Source organism: Natrix helvetica (assembly GCF_964273705.1).
Source record: "Natrix helvetica genome assembly, chromosome: 3".
In the NCBI taxonomy this organism is placed as follows: domain Eukaryota; kingdom Metazoa; phylum Chordata; class Lepidosauria; order Squamata; family Natricidae; genus Natrix; species Natrix helvetica.
The window spans coordinates 167,215,956-167,232,477 of record NC_138549.1 but is presented as its reverse complement, the minus strand read 5'-3'; the positions used below and the strand labels follow the sequence as shown (position 1 = coordinate 167,232,477).

Here is a 16,522-nt window from a genome sequence, read left to right as displayed (position 1 = left end):
GTCCTCAACTTAAAATAGGAGCTGTGGTGGCACTTAGAATGCAGTACAGGTAGTTCTCAACTTATGGTTCATTTAGTGACCATTCAAAGTTACAACGGCATCAAAAAAGTGACATGACCATTTTGCAGAGTTACATCTGCTTTTTGATCATGTGATCAAAATTCAGATGCTTGGCAACTGACTTGTATTTATGACTGCTGCAGTGTCCCAGGGTTATGTGATCACTTTTTGAAACCTGACAAGCAAAGTCAAGGGGGAAGCCAGATTCACTTAACAATTGGGTTAGTAACTTTTCAACCGCGGTGATTCGCTTAACAGCTGTGGCAAGAAAGGTCATAAAATGGGACAAAACTCACTTTGCAATTGTCTCGCTTAGCAATGGAAATTTTGGGCTCAATTGTCATAAATTGAACTACCTGCATTTATTCCAGTTTGCCAATTCCATAAGAATCATAGGGACTCTGATGTAATTATGACGTAGCTGTCAGTGGTCCGACTAGCGTACTCAAAAGAAGTAGACACTCTCAGGATCTTTGAATTCCCCAAAGTATCACTTTATTGGATACACCATCTTGGAACTGCAGAAGCAAAAATCAGTTCTGGTTTTCCGGCGCAAAAGCTTACTTAGTTAAACAATATATTCCCTTTCCTGCTACACCTGGATGTTTACATTGTCCAATTTTAAGACTTCCTTTTGTTATGAGAACAGTCCATGTCTCCATCTAACACCTGCAGCAGTGACCTTGGCTCTCATGGTCCGTAGATGAAAGCTTAGCATTCCATTCTCCCCCCCCCAACTCCTCCCGCTTGAATGACAAGATGAAAGCCATAGAAGCAGCTCAGAAGAAGTAAAGCATTTCAATCTTGACAGTAGCTTTATTTGTTGCAAACTTTAATAGCTCTTTCCTCTTCCTTTCCCCCATTTTCGTCTTAGCTTTGCCACGGGATGCATCTACAAAGGCTCCACCACGCAGTGTCTTTGCAAGCCTGGTTATGCCGGATTTTCGTGTGAACGGTACCGTATATAACTTGAATTTCAGCTGTTCCGACTTGGGTTGCTTAAGATCCAATCCATGTATGGGGCTGCTCAGTTCTCCACTGGTGGAATCAGACCACCAGCAATGGGACTTCACACCACAGTCCTGTAACACCTTCTTCTCTCCTCCAAAGATGTGCTCCAGGTTACTATGGAAATCCTCTCGTGATTGGCAGCTCCTGCCAGCCCTGTGACTGCAGTGGGAATGCTGACCCCAACATGCTCTTCAGCGACTGTAACACGTTGACAGGGGCCTGCACTGGGTGCATGTACAACACTGCAGGGCCCCAATGCGAAACGTGTGCGGCTGGATTTTACGGTGATGCAGTCGTAGCAAAGAACTGCACCGGTAGGTTTACAACCAGTCTCTTTCCTGGTTGCATTCACACACAATGGTGTGTTTAAAAAAAATGAAATGTTAGTCTCAAAGGTGATGTCTAATAGTCTTTATATATATCTTACATTTGCGGTATTTTCTGAGTATAAGACATACTTTTTCCTCCCTAAAAGAGGGTGAAAATTTGGGTGCATCTTATACACCAAACGTAGCCTGGTTCCCACCCTTTGGCCTTTGCCTCCTTGCAGCGAAAAGCAAACAGCCTGTTTCAGTTTCAGCTACAGCACAGCCTGATTAGCACAAGCAGCTGATTATTGGTTGGACCATCCCAACCATCAGCTGTTTCAGGATGCAGGGACTGCCTATTGCCACCTCCCTGCTCCGCATTCCATTTTTGGTCTCTGCGCGCCCCATGTTTTGCTTATTTTGTTCCCCACTGCCCGGAACGGACAGAAAATGGGGCACAGAGGCCGAAAACGGGCGGGTGGAGGCCGAAAATGGGATGAGGAGGCCGAAAATGGGACACACAGAGGCGGCAATAGGCAATGGCAATCCCTGCAGCCTGAAACAGCTGATCATAGGGAGGCCTGACAATCAGCTGCTAGTACTAATCAGGCTGTGCTGAAACTGAAACAGGCTGTTTGCTGCAAGGAGGCAAATTGCTGGGAGGCAGAGGCAGGTTTTCTTTTTCTTGTTTTCCTCCCCAAAAGCTAGGTGCTAGGTCTTATACTTTGGAGTGTCTTATACTCTGAAAAATACTGTATATCCAAATATTTTTACTCTTTTTATTCAAGGTAGTTGCCAGAGCTGCTTGAAAGGACAAAAAGAATAAAAATTCTTTCAGTTTCCCCAGTCTAAACTTGATGAAATATTTTTTTTCTCAATAGAAAATACATGTAGTCCTCAACTTGCAACCCATTCATTTAGTGACTATCTGAAGTTATAACATCGCTGAAAAAAGTGACGTATGACCATTTTTCACACGATCATTGCCTCATCCCCGTGGTCATACAATCAAAATTCGGGCACTTGGCAACTGGCAGGTATTTATGACGGTTGCGCTGTTGTGGGATCACCATTTGTGACCTTCCCAGCTATCTTCCAACACCCAAATCAGTGAAGGAAGCCAGATTTGTTTAATGACCACGTGATTCGCTTAAGAGGTGCAGCATTTCACTTAACAACAGTGGTAAAAAAAGGTCATCAAATGGGGCAAAACTCACTTAACAGCCAAATTTGGGCTCAGTTGTGGTCATAAGTCGAGGATTAACCTGTATTGCTGAAGCTAAGGTGTAAATACATTGGTCAAATTTTGTGTACTTCATTAGAAATAAAAATAGCACTTCTATACCGCTTAACTTGGCTTTTACAGTCCTCTCTAAGCAGTTTACAGAGTCAGTCTCTTGCCCCCAACAATCTTTGTCCCCCTTTTATCGACCTCGGAAAGATGGAAGGCTGGAGTTCACCGTGAGCCGGTGAGAATCGAAATAGAAGAAGTCATGGAATCTTTTAAATGTCTTTCTCTCCTTGTAGAGTGCAGCTGTCTGCCGTGTGGGACGGACTCGTGTGATCCTAAAACTGGCCAGTGTCAGTGTAAGCCTGGGGTGACAGGTCAGCACTGTGATCGCTGTCAGGTAAGATAGGCCGATAACTCCCTGATCCTTAAATTCCCTGAGGTGTATCCCACAGGCGTTGTGCTTTGTTGTGGTTTTGTCGCTGTTCTGCTAACAGGTGCACGCGGTCGATTTCAACTTCTGTATTTGCAAATAACAAAGATCAAATATGCCAGGCATCCCCATGTAACTGGGTTTTTCTCTCTTGCCCAACCAAACCAGAATGATTAGCGTTGAATGGGCATGGGTAATGGTAGAACATTTTCAACTTTTATTTAAATAACTACAGGGGAAATACAACTTCAATCAACTGAATAGAAAAAAAACAAACCCCTATCCAATGGTTGAATCAAAACGAGCATTTTATTGAATAAGATAACAGAGGTGTTGGGCTCTTAACTCTATTCCTTCAGTTTGTCCTATAATTTGCAGTAAGCATCTATTGCCAGGGTGTCCAACTTTGGCAACTTTTAAGACCTTGACGTCAACTCCAAGAACTTCCCAGCCAGCATGATTCACTGGGGAATTCTGGGAACTGAAGTCTGCAGACCTTGAAGTTGCTAAGGTTGGACACCCCCGATCTAAATTTCAATGTCGCGAATGGAGATGGTCAAGACATCTTGCATTAATAGGTGCCATCTTTCCTTCCTTCATCCCATTTGCCTGGAGAGATTCTTCAGAATGATTTACCACTCTTCTTTGAGTGCAGAGCAGCTTCTATGAACCACTGTTATCACCATCCTTTTTTAACGACCCCATAATCCCTTGTGGGGTGGTGTCTAGGCAACTGAACGGAACTGAATGTTTACTGGCCGGATGCCCTTCCTGTCGCCAAAGCGGAGTTTATTTCAGCAGATATATTCTCATTGTGCTCAGAGAGAGAAATATCTGCCTCTATCTAGAATTGAACTCACAGCCTAGAGGTGGAGCAAGAGCTCTACCTCTAGGCCACCACACCACTCCTGTCTGTCAGGGTGTAAATTCAGCCCTGTATTTAATGAGGGATGAACCGTGGCTTCTCCTTGAAGTATACTTGATAATTAAGCAAAATAAATCCGAGATATATTCTAAGAAATACATTTTATTGTAAAGAAAATGAAAAACAAAACTTACTAGCTAATGATTACATTTTGGCAGAGTTCCTGCCTACCACCTTGGCAGGCAAACAAAAGACAAAGAAGAGAAATAATAATGATGAATGTGGACATGCGTAGTGAGTTTAGTGATAAGAGTCAGATCAGTCTACCGTATGTCTTAGAGTTGAAGCACAGCTGGCAAACAAAAAACGCAGTGACGCTGTCAACCACTGTTATAACTATTACAATCCGGATGCAAAAAACACCACTTTTCCCCCCCTTTTTAGGAAGGGTATTATGGCTACGAAACCTGCTTGGGCTGCCAGAGGTGCGACTGTGACATTGGGTCAGCGAGCCCCAATTGCCATGCCCAGAATGGCCAGTGTGATTGCCGTCCAGGGGTCAGCGGTCCTCGTTGTCAGCAATGCTCCCCTGGATACTGGGGGCTCAATGCAGATGGCTGCTCCAGTGAGTTCCTTTCCTAATGCTTAGGTCTTGCCAATAGAACACTCAGATTTTCCCCACCCCACCCCTCAAGCCTAAAACAGAGGGCACATACCGTATTTTCGGACTATAAAACGCACCGGAATATAAGATGCACCAAGATTTTGAAGAGGTAATTTTTTTAAAAAAAGGTTTTGCCCTCCCCGGCCCCCAGGAGCACTTTGCAGGCCTCCCCAACCCTCTGCACATCCATGTTTACGAAAAACGGGATGCGTGGGGTGGGGTTTCTGGAGGGAAAAAATGCTGCATTCAGTGTACAAGACGCACCCAGATTTTCACTCTATGTTTTTTTGGGGGGTGGAACGGTGTGTCTTATACTCCGAAAAATACGGTACTTTTTCTTCCTCTTTAAACATTGCATTAGATTGCAGAATAAAATACAAAATACAAAAGCAAATAGGAAGGGGGGAGAAGGGGAAAGAGAAGTGAGGGGGGGACAGGGGTTAAGGGGAAAACAGCATTGACTTCTCTGACTTCCTCTGTTGCACTAAAATAAGGCATTAGCATTGTAGGAAGTTAGCACCCACCCCTCTCCCAAGTGAATGAAATATTCTAGGAAATATCAAAAAGGCAAAATATTTCCCCTAAAAGAGAAATAAAAATCTTAAAAGAAGGAGACACTCGGCCTCAGCTCCCTGCCCCCAGCAGATATTTTGGTTCCAAAGATGATTGTCGAGCAGGGAATCTCAAACTCAATTTGTTGCAAGTGCAGATAGTTCTCGACTTACAACCGTTCGTTTAGTGTCCCTCCAAAGTTAAAACAGTAATGAAAAAAAGTGACTTATGACGAGTTTTCACATTGCTGCAACATCCCCACAGTCACGGAATCAAACTTTGGCTTGTATGTACGATGGTTGCAGCGTCCCGGGGTCCTGGAATTGTCACCTGCAACCTTCCTAGGGAGCGCTTATAATAATCCCATGCCGGTTAATGCAAACCGAAAGAAAGTCCTGCTTGTAAATCTTTGCCCTTCAATGTTCTCTCAACAGAATGCCAGTGTAAAGGAGGCTCCTGCAACCCCCGCACAGGTGAATGCACCTGTACCAATGGCCTGACAGGGAAGCAGTGTGACACCTGTATAAAGAAGCATGAGATCCCCGTGGTGGATGGTCCAGACAACATGAGATGTGAAGGTTAGGCATCTTTTTTTCTCCAGTGTCTTGGTCTCAGCTATGTCTGTTTTGGGGTCTTCCTGTAATTCTCTGTATTGACTTGACGTTGATTGCAGGAACCACTGCCCTGCCTGTTCCACTGACTAGCCAAACTGAGAATCACTCAGAAATCCTGCATGTAAATCTTGTGGGGTTTTAACTTGGGTCCATGCGCTGAGTGGCCTTGAGAAATTTTATGAGGGCTGTCAAAATGATTAGATAAATGTAGATAAATTGTTAATCTCCATGTATTAATAACTAGCCGATAACCTGGTGTTGCCCTGCTATTTCTTTATAGGGGAGAAAATGTCCAGACCAAACGTAATTTCTAATGTTGGATTTTCCCCCTTACCAGAGGGAGCCTCTTGTGGAGTACTGTGAAGCCGTTACTATGGCAACTCCACTGTGCTGTACAGTAGAATTTTACGGCACAACAAGCTGTATCTTAACAGAACACACATCCTGAGGGGCGTTAGGGGTGTCTTACCCCCCACAGTATTTTTTTCCAGAGAGTAAGTCATTTGTGAACCAAATTTGGTTGAAATTGCTCAAGGCATTCCAGAGTTATGCTTGAATACACACACACACACACACACACAGAGAGTGAGAGAGAGAGAGAGAGAGAGAGAGAGAGTGAGAGAGTGTCTTATTTGTGGGGTCCTTGGTGCTCTCTGAACTTCCTTGTTTTCTTGCAGACGTTTCATTAACCAGCTAGTTAACATCATCAGTGCTTGATGATAAATGCGACTAGGTAACATTATCACTGCACTGATGATGTTACCTAGTTGGATAATAAAATGTTTGCAAGAAAACAAGCAAGCTCAAGAGAGCGTCGAGGACCTCCTCATGTCAACCCTGAGCTACAAATATTCTCCTTTATTGGTAGTCTTAATTTCTGTGGTTCGTCCTGAAATTTGGGGCTGCTGAATAATAATAATAATAATAATAATAATAATAATAATAATAATAATAATAATAATAATAATAATAATAATAATAATAATAATAATAATAATAAATTTTATTTCTAGACCGCACCCTTTCCTTGGCAGGACTCGGGGCGGTGTACAGTCATGTTAAAACCATATACAAATACATAGACAGAAACGTAGACGTAGACGTAGACGGAGGAGGTAAAAAAAATATACTGTACAGTTCTTAATTAAAATACAAATGCAATTAAAATTCCCTTAAAAAATTCCCCAATAAAATGTTTAAAATGTTTAGGTTTTATCAATGGAAGAGGACATTTGTAGCTCAGGGTTGAATTGCGGGCTCTCTGACCTTGGCGGCTGGAAAGTCTCAACCTGGATATACTCCATCGACACGTCCTACGGCCACAGGTGAACCTATGGCATGCGTGCCAGAGGTGGCACACAGAGCCTTCTCTGTGGGTACATGTGGTGTCGCCAGCTGCCAGGTTCCAGCACGCATGCACACCGGCCAGCTGCTTTCATCTGGTTTCTGGCGCTCCAGTTTCGGAACTTGGTGCCGAAAAGGTTAACCATCACTGTCCTAGGCTTACTTTCCTCTCTCATTAACAGCTTGTGATAGCTGTGTGCTGCTCTTGTTGGAAGATCTCCAGAAGATTGAAAGTGACTTCCCTGCCCTGGAACATCAGTTGACAAGTCTCAACACCTCCTCAATTGCCTGGGCCCGCCTGCACAGCACCAACGGCTCCCTGCAAGCCATTACCGTATGTGGAGGTTCCCCAGTTCGTTGTTCCTCTTCTGATGGTTCTATAAAGTTCTAGAGCCGGGATGGCGAACCTCGAGCACCCGTGCCACACGCAAGCCGTTGCCCCCAGTTCAGCTCCTCCCGCCAGCCAGCTGATTTTCGGTTCTCTGCCATGCATGTGTGGGGAGGGCGCCCCCCTCGCACCCTGTTTTTGGTTCCAGGAGGCTTCAGGGAGGCCTGCTACGCCCAAAACAAAGCTCTGCGGGGAGGGTTTCGCAGGTGCATGTTTGGGGGGTGGGGGGAGCACAGGGGCTGTTGCGCGCCCATTGCATGATGGGTGTGTGCACACGCATCCACACTGTTGCACGCACATGCACACTTTCGGCACATGAGGAGAAAAAGGTTAGCCATCGCTCTTCTAGAGGTTCTAGATTTACTTTTCACTTGCTGCTTTCCTCACAGAACCAAGTGCGCGAGTACCAGAGGTCCATCCACAAGGTGAGGCAACATGCCGATGAATTGGAAGAGGAGAACACGGATTTTGTTCAGGATCTGAACGCGCTTCAACACAAGGTACAACCATCCCCCCCCCTCCCCTTTTCCCTTCCTATATTTGTACAGGTAGTCCTTGACTTACAACTGCTCATTGAGTGGCCATTTGAAGCCACAACGGCACATAGTTCCATTTTTCACACTTACCTAGAACCGATGCAGCACACACACACACACACACACACACACACACACACACACACCACGGTCCCGTGATCAAAATTTGTTTGCCTGGCAACTGGTTCATATTTACAATTGGTTGCGGCGTTCTGGGGTTGTATGATCACCTTTTGCGACCTTCTGACAAGCAGAGTCAACATTGGGAAGCCCGATTCGTTCTACCGTGCTACTCACTGAACAACTGCCGTCATTCACTTTTAACAATGTTGGCAGGAAAGGTTGTAAAATGGGGAAACGCTCACGTAACAACGGTCTCACTTAGCAACAGAAATGCTGGGCTCCGTTGTGGTTGTAAGTCGAGGGCTACCTGAGTGGCAGAATGTACAAGGTACTTTAGTGAAGTGATCTGCTAACTGAATCAGAATCAGAGTCGAGCTGGAAGGGACCTTGGAGGTCTTCTAGTCCAGCCCCCTGCTTAAGCAGGAGACACTATACTATTTCAGACAAGCGACTGTATAGACTCTTCTTAAAAACATCCAGTGATGAAATGGCCACAACTTCTGAAGGCAAGCTGTTCCACTGTTTAACTATCCTCACTGTTAGGAAGTGACACCTTAATTCCAGGTTGATTCTCTCCTTAATTAGTTTCCATTCATTGTTTCTTTTCCTGCCCTCTGGTGCTTTGGAAAATAAATTGACCCCCTCTTCTTTGTGGCAGCACATCAAATACTGGAATACTGCTATCATGTCCCCCCCCTTAGTCCTTTTTTTCTCTAGGCTGGCCAGATACAATTCTTGCAACCCTTCTTCATATGTTTTAGTCTCCAGGCCCTTAATCATCTTAGTTGCTCTTCTTTGCACTTTTTCCAAAGTCTTTTTTGTAATGTGATGACCAAAACTGGATTTTTGTCTGTGGTGACCAAAACTGTCTGGACAAGATTAACTTTGCTTGTGACGATACTCTTATCTGTAAAAGAGATCTTTCTTTTGTAGTTTCAGAAATCTATGCTTCACTTGAAAACCTACAAGGGAAAATAGCTAGGAATATCTTTTCTCATGCACAAATATGTAATCACATCTGAATTTATGATAGGGCAAAGATAAAGCTTTTTGGTGCTGTTTATTTAAGCATCATCAAGCAATGAGTTGCAAGATCTAGCATGCCTCCACTGTTTTTCTACAAGGAGAAATACTTACTGGTTTGTTTGTTTGTTTGATTGAATTATATACCACCTTTTTTACTTTTATAAGTTAACTCTATGTGATTGTGTGTGTGTGTGTGTGTTGCATTCGTGCTGATAAATAAATAAATGGAGACTAGTATAGATCTATTTCAAGCTATTTAGTTCTCATCAGCTAGCCATACCCTTACTGGGATTTGAACCTGGGCTGACATAACACATATATCTGGAACATACACATATATGTATGTTCCAGCATAACTCTGGAACGCCTCAAGTAATTTCAACCAATCTTGATACACAGATGACTTACTCTCTGGAAAAAAACAACACTGTTGGGGTAAGGCACCCCTAATGCCCCTCACGGGGTGTGTTCCATTAAAATACAGCCTGTTGTGCCTTAAAATGGCTTCTATCATACTGCCTTAAAATGGCTTCTACTGTACAGCGCAGTGGAGTTGCCATGGTAACGGCTTCACAGTACTCCACAAGGGGGCTCTCTCTTGTAAGAGGGAAAATCCAACATTAGAAATTACATTTGGTCCGGACATTTTCTCCCTATAAATAAATACCCAGGCAACAGCAATTTATCAGCTAGTATGAAATCCTTCCTGCTATTTTCCCCACAACAACAAATCTTTGAGATGGGTTGGGCCAAGAGAGTCTGGTCCAAGGTCTCCCAGACAGCTTTTATGCCTAAGGCAGAACTAGAACTCATAGTCTCCGGTTAGTTGGTCCTCCCTCTCCTTGAGTAATTAATTTCACTGTCAACACTGCTCTTAATATTAGGCAAAAGAAGAAAACATGGCATGTTCAAACAACTTTGGTTGCTTAACATTTTAGCCAAATTCCTTTGGATTCCACCAGGAATCTAAAGACTATTATATGGTCCATCAACAATGACCTAAATCCTTTCTTAAAATATTACTTTATTACAGCTGTGTACCTGGGACAACTGTGTGATCTTAAATTAATCTTCTGAAGAAAATAAGCTGAACTCACAACTGTCTTTAAGCAAACTTCCCGATGGTTGCAAATTGTTGGCCTGCCCCTGTAACTTTTCAATGTTATCTAAACCGACAATGTTGTTTTTAGGCAACAATGACCCACAGAAAAGCCAACAGCCTGATGGATGTTACCCAGGAGACCTATCAGCAAGCAGAGAGCCTCGTTCTGAACGTCACTAAGATTCAAAATAAAATTAATGGTAAGGCCGAATTCTATCTATTTTCCTGCTTTCATTAAAAGTGCTATTTGGGAAGTGCCCAATTCCCATAAAAAGCAAACAAACAGCAAATGATCCAAGAGTGATGCTTAAATCTCAAGGGTGGAGCATGTAATTTTTGGATCGAATTTATGCTGATTGTATCTACCGTATTTTTCAGAGTATAAGACGCACCCTTTTCCCTCAAAAAAGAGGCTGAAAATCTGGGTGGGTCTTATACACTGAATACAGCATTTTTTGCCTCCCGAAACCCCGCCCCCTTCACCAAAATGTCCGTGCAGAGCCTGTAGGAGGCTTTCAGTGATCCTAGGGGCTGGGGAGGGCAGAAATGAGTGGAAAAGACCCTTTTTCTGCTCCCCCCCCCAACCCACAGCAGCACTCTATAAGCTTCCTAAAGGCTATGCATGCCCTTTTTTTGACAAAAAATGGGCCCGTTTTGGCAAAAAAATGTGTTGTTTTTTGCTCATTTTTGCCCCCCTTCCCCCAGGAGCACTCTATAAGCCTCCTAAGGACTATTCATGCCCTTTTTTTGAAAAACAAAAAACAGGCCCATTTTGGGGGGGGAAACTGGCCGTTTTGGGGAGGTTTGCAGAGTGCAAAAACTTTTTTAAAAAATTTTTTCTCTTCAAAACCTTGCTGCATCTTACACTCCGAAAAATACGGTATGTAAGACTCCTTTTTTTCATAAGCAGCTGTTGTTGAAAGGACTCAGATGTAGTGATAGCCCCAGTTACAAGACCACAATGGTGCTGATTCTTTAACAAAGGATCACCTCATCCCAGGTAGCCCTTGACTTACAACCATGCGTTGAGTGACGGTTCAAAGTTACATGGCAGTGAAAAAAGTGACATGACCTTTTTTTCCACACAAATCATCACGGCATCCCCAGCGTCACACGCATTGAACCGGCAGTAATGCGGGCACCAACCCACCTCTGGTCATCTCCTATATCAAACCGAGAGCTGTTATATGTGCAGAGGTGTGTCCTAATTTGCCATACATCTCCATTGTTGTGGCTTTTTATGCAGATCTCATACACCAGATGAACACTTTCAGCACAGCCAATGCTAGCTCCACCTCTGCGGAGGAGTTTCGTCAGAAGATAGCTGAGGTTGATGCAATGCTGAGGCACATGAAAGCCATGGATTTTAGTTTCCAGAGCGCCATGGCTGTTGAGGAGCGGGATGAAACACAGAATTGTGAGTATGACAGAGAAAGCAATGGGGCTGTGTGAGGGAGCCATTCCCAAGGATGTATCTATTGTGTCTTAAGATATTCTGGAATCCAGTTTATTGATACTTGAGAGATGAGGCTTCAGGGAAGACAGACTGGATTCTTAAATTCAAGATATCTTGCAGTTTTGATTTTATTTAAGTTCTAAACCAAATTTAGATACATTTCCTAAAAGTGGGGTGCTTTTTTTAAAATTTCCTTCTGGTATTTTAGATACCAAGAGCACTCCTTTTTTTTTTAATTTTGATGTATTCAATGCAAAACTTTATAAGCAGAGAATGTTTTTCTTCTTTTAGTTAATAGCCTGTCGTTTTTTTACTGGAGCTGAAGGTGACGCGTATAATGCTCCCTGTTCTTTTTCTTCCTCACTACAACCCTTTGAGATAATTTATGCTAACCCAGAATAATAGAATAACAGTTAAAAGGGACCTTAGAGGTCTTCTAGTCCAACCCTATACCACACTGGACAAATGATTCTCCAATCTCTTCTTAAAAATCTGCAGTGTTGGAGCACCCGCAACTTCTGGAGGAAAGTCGTTCCATTGATTAATGGAACGACTTTCTTCTCACTATCAGGAAATTTCTCCTTATTTCTTGATTAGTTTCCATCCGTTGCTTCTTGTTCTGCCTCCAGGTGCTTTGAAGAAAGGTTGAAACCCCTCTCCCCTCTTCTTTCTGGCAGCCCCTGATATATTGGAACACTGATATCATGTGTCCCCCCTAGTCCTTTTTTTTCATTAAACTAGACTTACTCAATTCCTGAAACCGTTCTTCGTATGTTTTAGCCTCCAGTCCCCTAATTATCTTTGTTGCTCTTCCCTGCACTCTTTCTAGAGTCTCCACATCTTTTTGAGTCTCCCACACCTTGGCTTTCTATAAATATGAATGCTCAACAATATTAAAGTTGTGTCGGATTTTTTAAAATTATTTCTTATGACAGCAAGTAGAAGATGGAAGAAGAGAAAGCCATCCTTCCAGTGTGACTGCTTTAAAATCACATTAATTATAACCTGCAGATTTCTTAATACAAGGAATTCTAAAGCATTTGCTCCAAGATATTTGTAAAACAAGTGCAGCCATAGTATCACCTTATTAATGATAGAATTGTTCACAGCATGCCTTCCTTTTCTCTCTTTTGCAAGGGTCTCCATACCTGGCAACTTTAAGACATGTCTGACTGAGGCCTTCTGGGAATTGAAGTGCAGAAGTCTTGAAGCTGCCATTTTGGAGACACTGCTCTTTCGGAATGGAGGCCATTTTACCTCAACCATCATGGGGCCCTTGATGTTCATCACTAATCTTTTAACGCTTTCTTTCTCACAGTGCTGAACCGTGTGAGGAATGAGCTGTTCAACAAATTGGAGGCCAACCAACAACTGGTCAATCAACTCAATGACCAGCTGGATCACTACAGTTCAGATTTGATGGACCTACGAGATGCCCTGAATGAAGCAGTAAATAAAACTCGACAGACAGAAGATCTCAACAGCCTGAACCGTAACCACTTAGAGGAAACCCAGGTAAAAACTGAGATTTTGGGCTGCAGAATGAGCTACTATGCTCCAGGGGATTTGGGGAATACAGGTAGTCCTTGTCTTACAACCGTTTGTTTAGTGACCGTTACAACAGCACTGAGAGAAGTGACACGATTGTTATTCACAATTATGATCATTGCAGTATCCGCATAGTCACGTGATCAAAATTTGGACAGTTGAACCCCAGATTTCTGTTGCTAAACAAGACAGTTGTTTCTCGTTACCGTATTTTTCAGAGCATAAGACGCATCTTTCCCTCCTCAAAAAAAGAGGGTGAAAATCTGGGAGCGTCTAATACACTGAATACAGCATTTTTGGCCTACAGAAACCCCACCCTCTTTGCAAAAATGGCCATACAGGGGGTTTAGGAGGCTTGCACAGTGTTCCTGGGGGCTGGGAAGAGCAAAAACAAGCAAAAAAGGGCAATTTTTGCTCAATTTCCCCCCCCCCCCCCAGCCGCCAGGAGCACTGTAAGAGCCTGCCAAAGCCTCTGCATGCCCCCCCCCCCTTTTTTTTTTTTTTTTTTGCAAAAAACAAGGCGTGCAGAGGGTTTGGGAAACCTGCAGAGTGCAAAAACTTTTTTTAAAAAAATTACCTCTTCAAAATCATGGTGCGTTTTATACTCCGGTGCATCTTATAGTCCGAAAAATACGGTAAGTGAATCGCTGCAGTTGTTAAGTTAGTAACATGGTTGTTAAGGGAATCTGGATTTCCCATAGATTTTGCTTGTCAGGAGGTCACCAAAGGGGATCTCATGACTCAAGCATGCTGCAACTATTCTAAAAAAAAAAAGTTTGATCATGTGATCATGGGGATGCTGCAGTGGTCATAAATGTGAAAAACGGTCAGAAGTCACTTTTCTCAGTGCCATTTGTAACTTCAAATGGTCCCTAAATGAATGGTTATAAGTCGAAGACCACTTGTATCAGAACAATAGGGGAATCCTTCCACAGGTAAATACAGAGGATTTTAAAGAAGAAAAAAAGTGGAAAAAGAACTAAAATAACAAAAAGACGTATTGTAACAAACAGAAACTTGGGGTGTATTTATGGAGGATGAGCAGAGTGTCCTGGGCTTTGCACATTACGCATTAATTTTCTCTTATGTCCAACAGCAAAGGAGCAAGGAAATAGAGAAACAGTATGACACAATCCAGACTACTTTGAGGATGGCTAAAGAATCCTTGGGAAAGATCTCTGAATTTCTGCAGATGGTTATAAATGCAAAAGAGGTAAGTGATGTAAACCTTGTGCTCCTCTGGGGGAGAGAAATGGTATGTGTGGCTCTAGGAACCGGCTGTCAGGCCTGCAGCCATCTTTTCTTTTGAGTCTTTGGCCTGCCACACTTTCTATTATTCTGCTATGCATTTTCTATTATGGGAAAATGGGAGGCGGGATTGTAGGAATTAGATGCTATGTAGCCATATCAAAATCCTTTCTAGAAAGCCAAGGTCATCCTTTGTCTTTGCACCTCTGCACCTGACCGGAACTGGATGGGGGGATCTGCCAGCGGGACAGTGGAAGATTGGACCATGCAATGGACTTGTGGGTGTGGGGGCAGGATCTTGAACTTTCAACTGGGTGGGGAAAACCCAGGAAGCTTTCAGATTCAGGTTTTCCCAGATATGCCAACATGGCTCTCTTAATCAATTGGAACTTTGAGTAATACTTTGCCTTGGACTCTGATTTAATTTTGGATGCTATTTGGAACCCTGACACCTTCAGTAGAAGGTGGGGATGTGAAAACTAGCAAAAGGATGTGATCTTCACAATACCATTAGTCCTCGATTTACAGTAGTTTGTTTAGTGCCCGTTCAAAGTTACAATGGCACTGAAAAAAGTGGCTTTTGACCATTTTTCACACGACCGTTGCAACATCCAAATTTCCTGGCAGTGAGATGAAATCAACTGATGGAAGAGAAGTTGCTTTCAGAAGTTGCGGGAGCTTCATCACTGGAGGCTTTCAAGAAGAGACTGGACTGCCATTTGTCAGAAATGGTGCAGGATCCCCTGCTTGGGCAAGGGGTTGGACTAGATGACCTACAAGGTCCCTTCCAACTCTGTTAATCTGTTAATCCCCGTGGTCAGGGGATCAAAATTTGGATGCTTGGCAACTGATTCATATTTATGACGGTTGCAGTGTCCTGATGTCATGTGAACAGCTTTTGCGACCTGCTGACAAGCAAAGTCAATGGGGAAGCCAGATTCACTTAACAACCGTGTTACTAACTTAACGACTGCAACGATTCATTTAACAATTGTGGCTGTAAAGTGGGGCAAAACTCACTTAACACATGTCTCACTTACCAGCATAAATGTTGAGCTCAATTGTGATCGTAAGTCGAGGACTACCTGTAAGAGTTTCATGAAAACTACACGAGGAAAAAGCTTGTAAAGTTAGGGAGGAAGAGGAGACATGTTGACTTTTTTGATCCTGAGGTAATATTTCAGAATACTACTTGGGGCAGATCAGAATTTCTCAGCCTTGATAACTTTAAGATGTATGGACCGCAACTCCCAGAATTCCTCAGGCAGCACGGCTGTCTGAGGAATTCTGGGAGGTGAAGTCCAAGTAGCTGAGACACACCAGAATAGGAACCTGTAGGTTATGACTACAGGTATTTCTCCTTCAACGACTTCTCTTTCTGACTGAAGAATTTCCAAAGAATTGGAGCTATAAAGAATATCCAAACACCTGAGGCCTGCCACAATAATAATAATGAGCCAGTGTGTCCTAGTCTTAGCATCTGTAAGATATGTGGACTTCAACTTCAGGCAGGTCTTCTGAATGGGGGTCAATGTTTCTATTGTGTTTCAGGAATCCGAGAAGTTACTAGCTCAGCTAGATGGAGCCAGATACCCTCTATCCGAGAAGGTGAAGGAGTACACGTTGGTGAGCAACAAGATCCAGAAGGTGGAGTTGGCGGAAGAACATGCAAAGCTGCTAGATGAACTGGCACGAAATCTCTCCAGGTAACAATTGCTTCCAATTTGCAGGGTTTATTCTCATTTCCTAACCAGCTGTTGAAAATGCAACTGAAGCTTCCTATCCTGAGACTTCCTATCCTGAGACCAGATTATAGATCGTCCTCGACTTGCAACAGTTCATTTAGTGCCCACTTAAAGTTACGACGGCACTGAAAAAAGGAGACTTTGTATTATTTATTTACTTGTTTTTATTTATTTATTAAATCTAAATGCAGCCCATCTCACTATCAAGCGACTCTGGGTGGCTTATAGTACCATAAATGACAAGACAGACAATGAAAAAGTTAAAATATTA

General features: G+C 43.1%; 1 protein-coding gene across 1 annotated transcript in view; it reads left to right on the top strand.

Annotated features, from left to right (window-relative positions):
* The window catches only part of LAMA5 (laminin subunit alpha 5), a 258,524-nt gene that overhangs the window by 180,028 nt on the left and 61,974 nt on the right, over nucleotides 1–16,522 (top strand). The window contains exons 44-55 of the mRNA XM_081949680.1: nucleotides 935–1,015; nucleotides 1,171–1,385; nucleotides 2,907–3,007; nucleotides 4,350–4,530; nucleotides 5,556–5,699; nucleotides 7,262–7,413; nucleotides 7,857–7,967; nucleotides 10,343–10,454; nucleotides 11,501–11,671; nucleotides 13,029–13,225; nucleotides 14,355–14,471; nucleotides 16,058–16,212. Of these exons, the coding sequence (XP_081805806.1) occupies nucleotides 935–1,015; nucleotides 1,171–1,385; nucleotides 2,907–3,007; nucleotides 4,350–4,530; nucleotides 5,556–5,699; nucleotides 7,262–7,413; nucleotides 7,857–7,967; nucleotides 10,343–10,454; nucleotides 11,501–11,671; nucleotides 13,029–13,225; nucleotides 14,355–14,471; nucleotides 16,058–16,212 (1,737 nt within the window). The remainder of the gene's footprint in view (nucleotides 1–934; nucleotides 1,016–1,170; nucleotides 1,386–2,906; nucleotides 3,008–4,349; nucleotides 4,531–5,555; nucleotides 5,700–7,261; nucleotides 7,414–7,856; nucleotides 7,968–10,342; nucleotides 10,455–11,500; nucleotides 11,672–13,028; nucleotides 13,226–14,354; nucleotides 14,472–16,057; nucleotides 16,213–16,522) is intronic.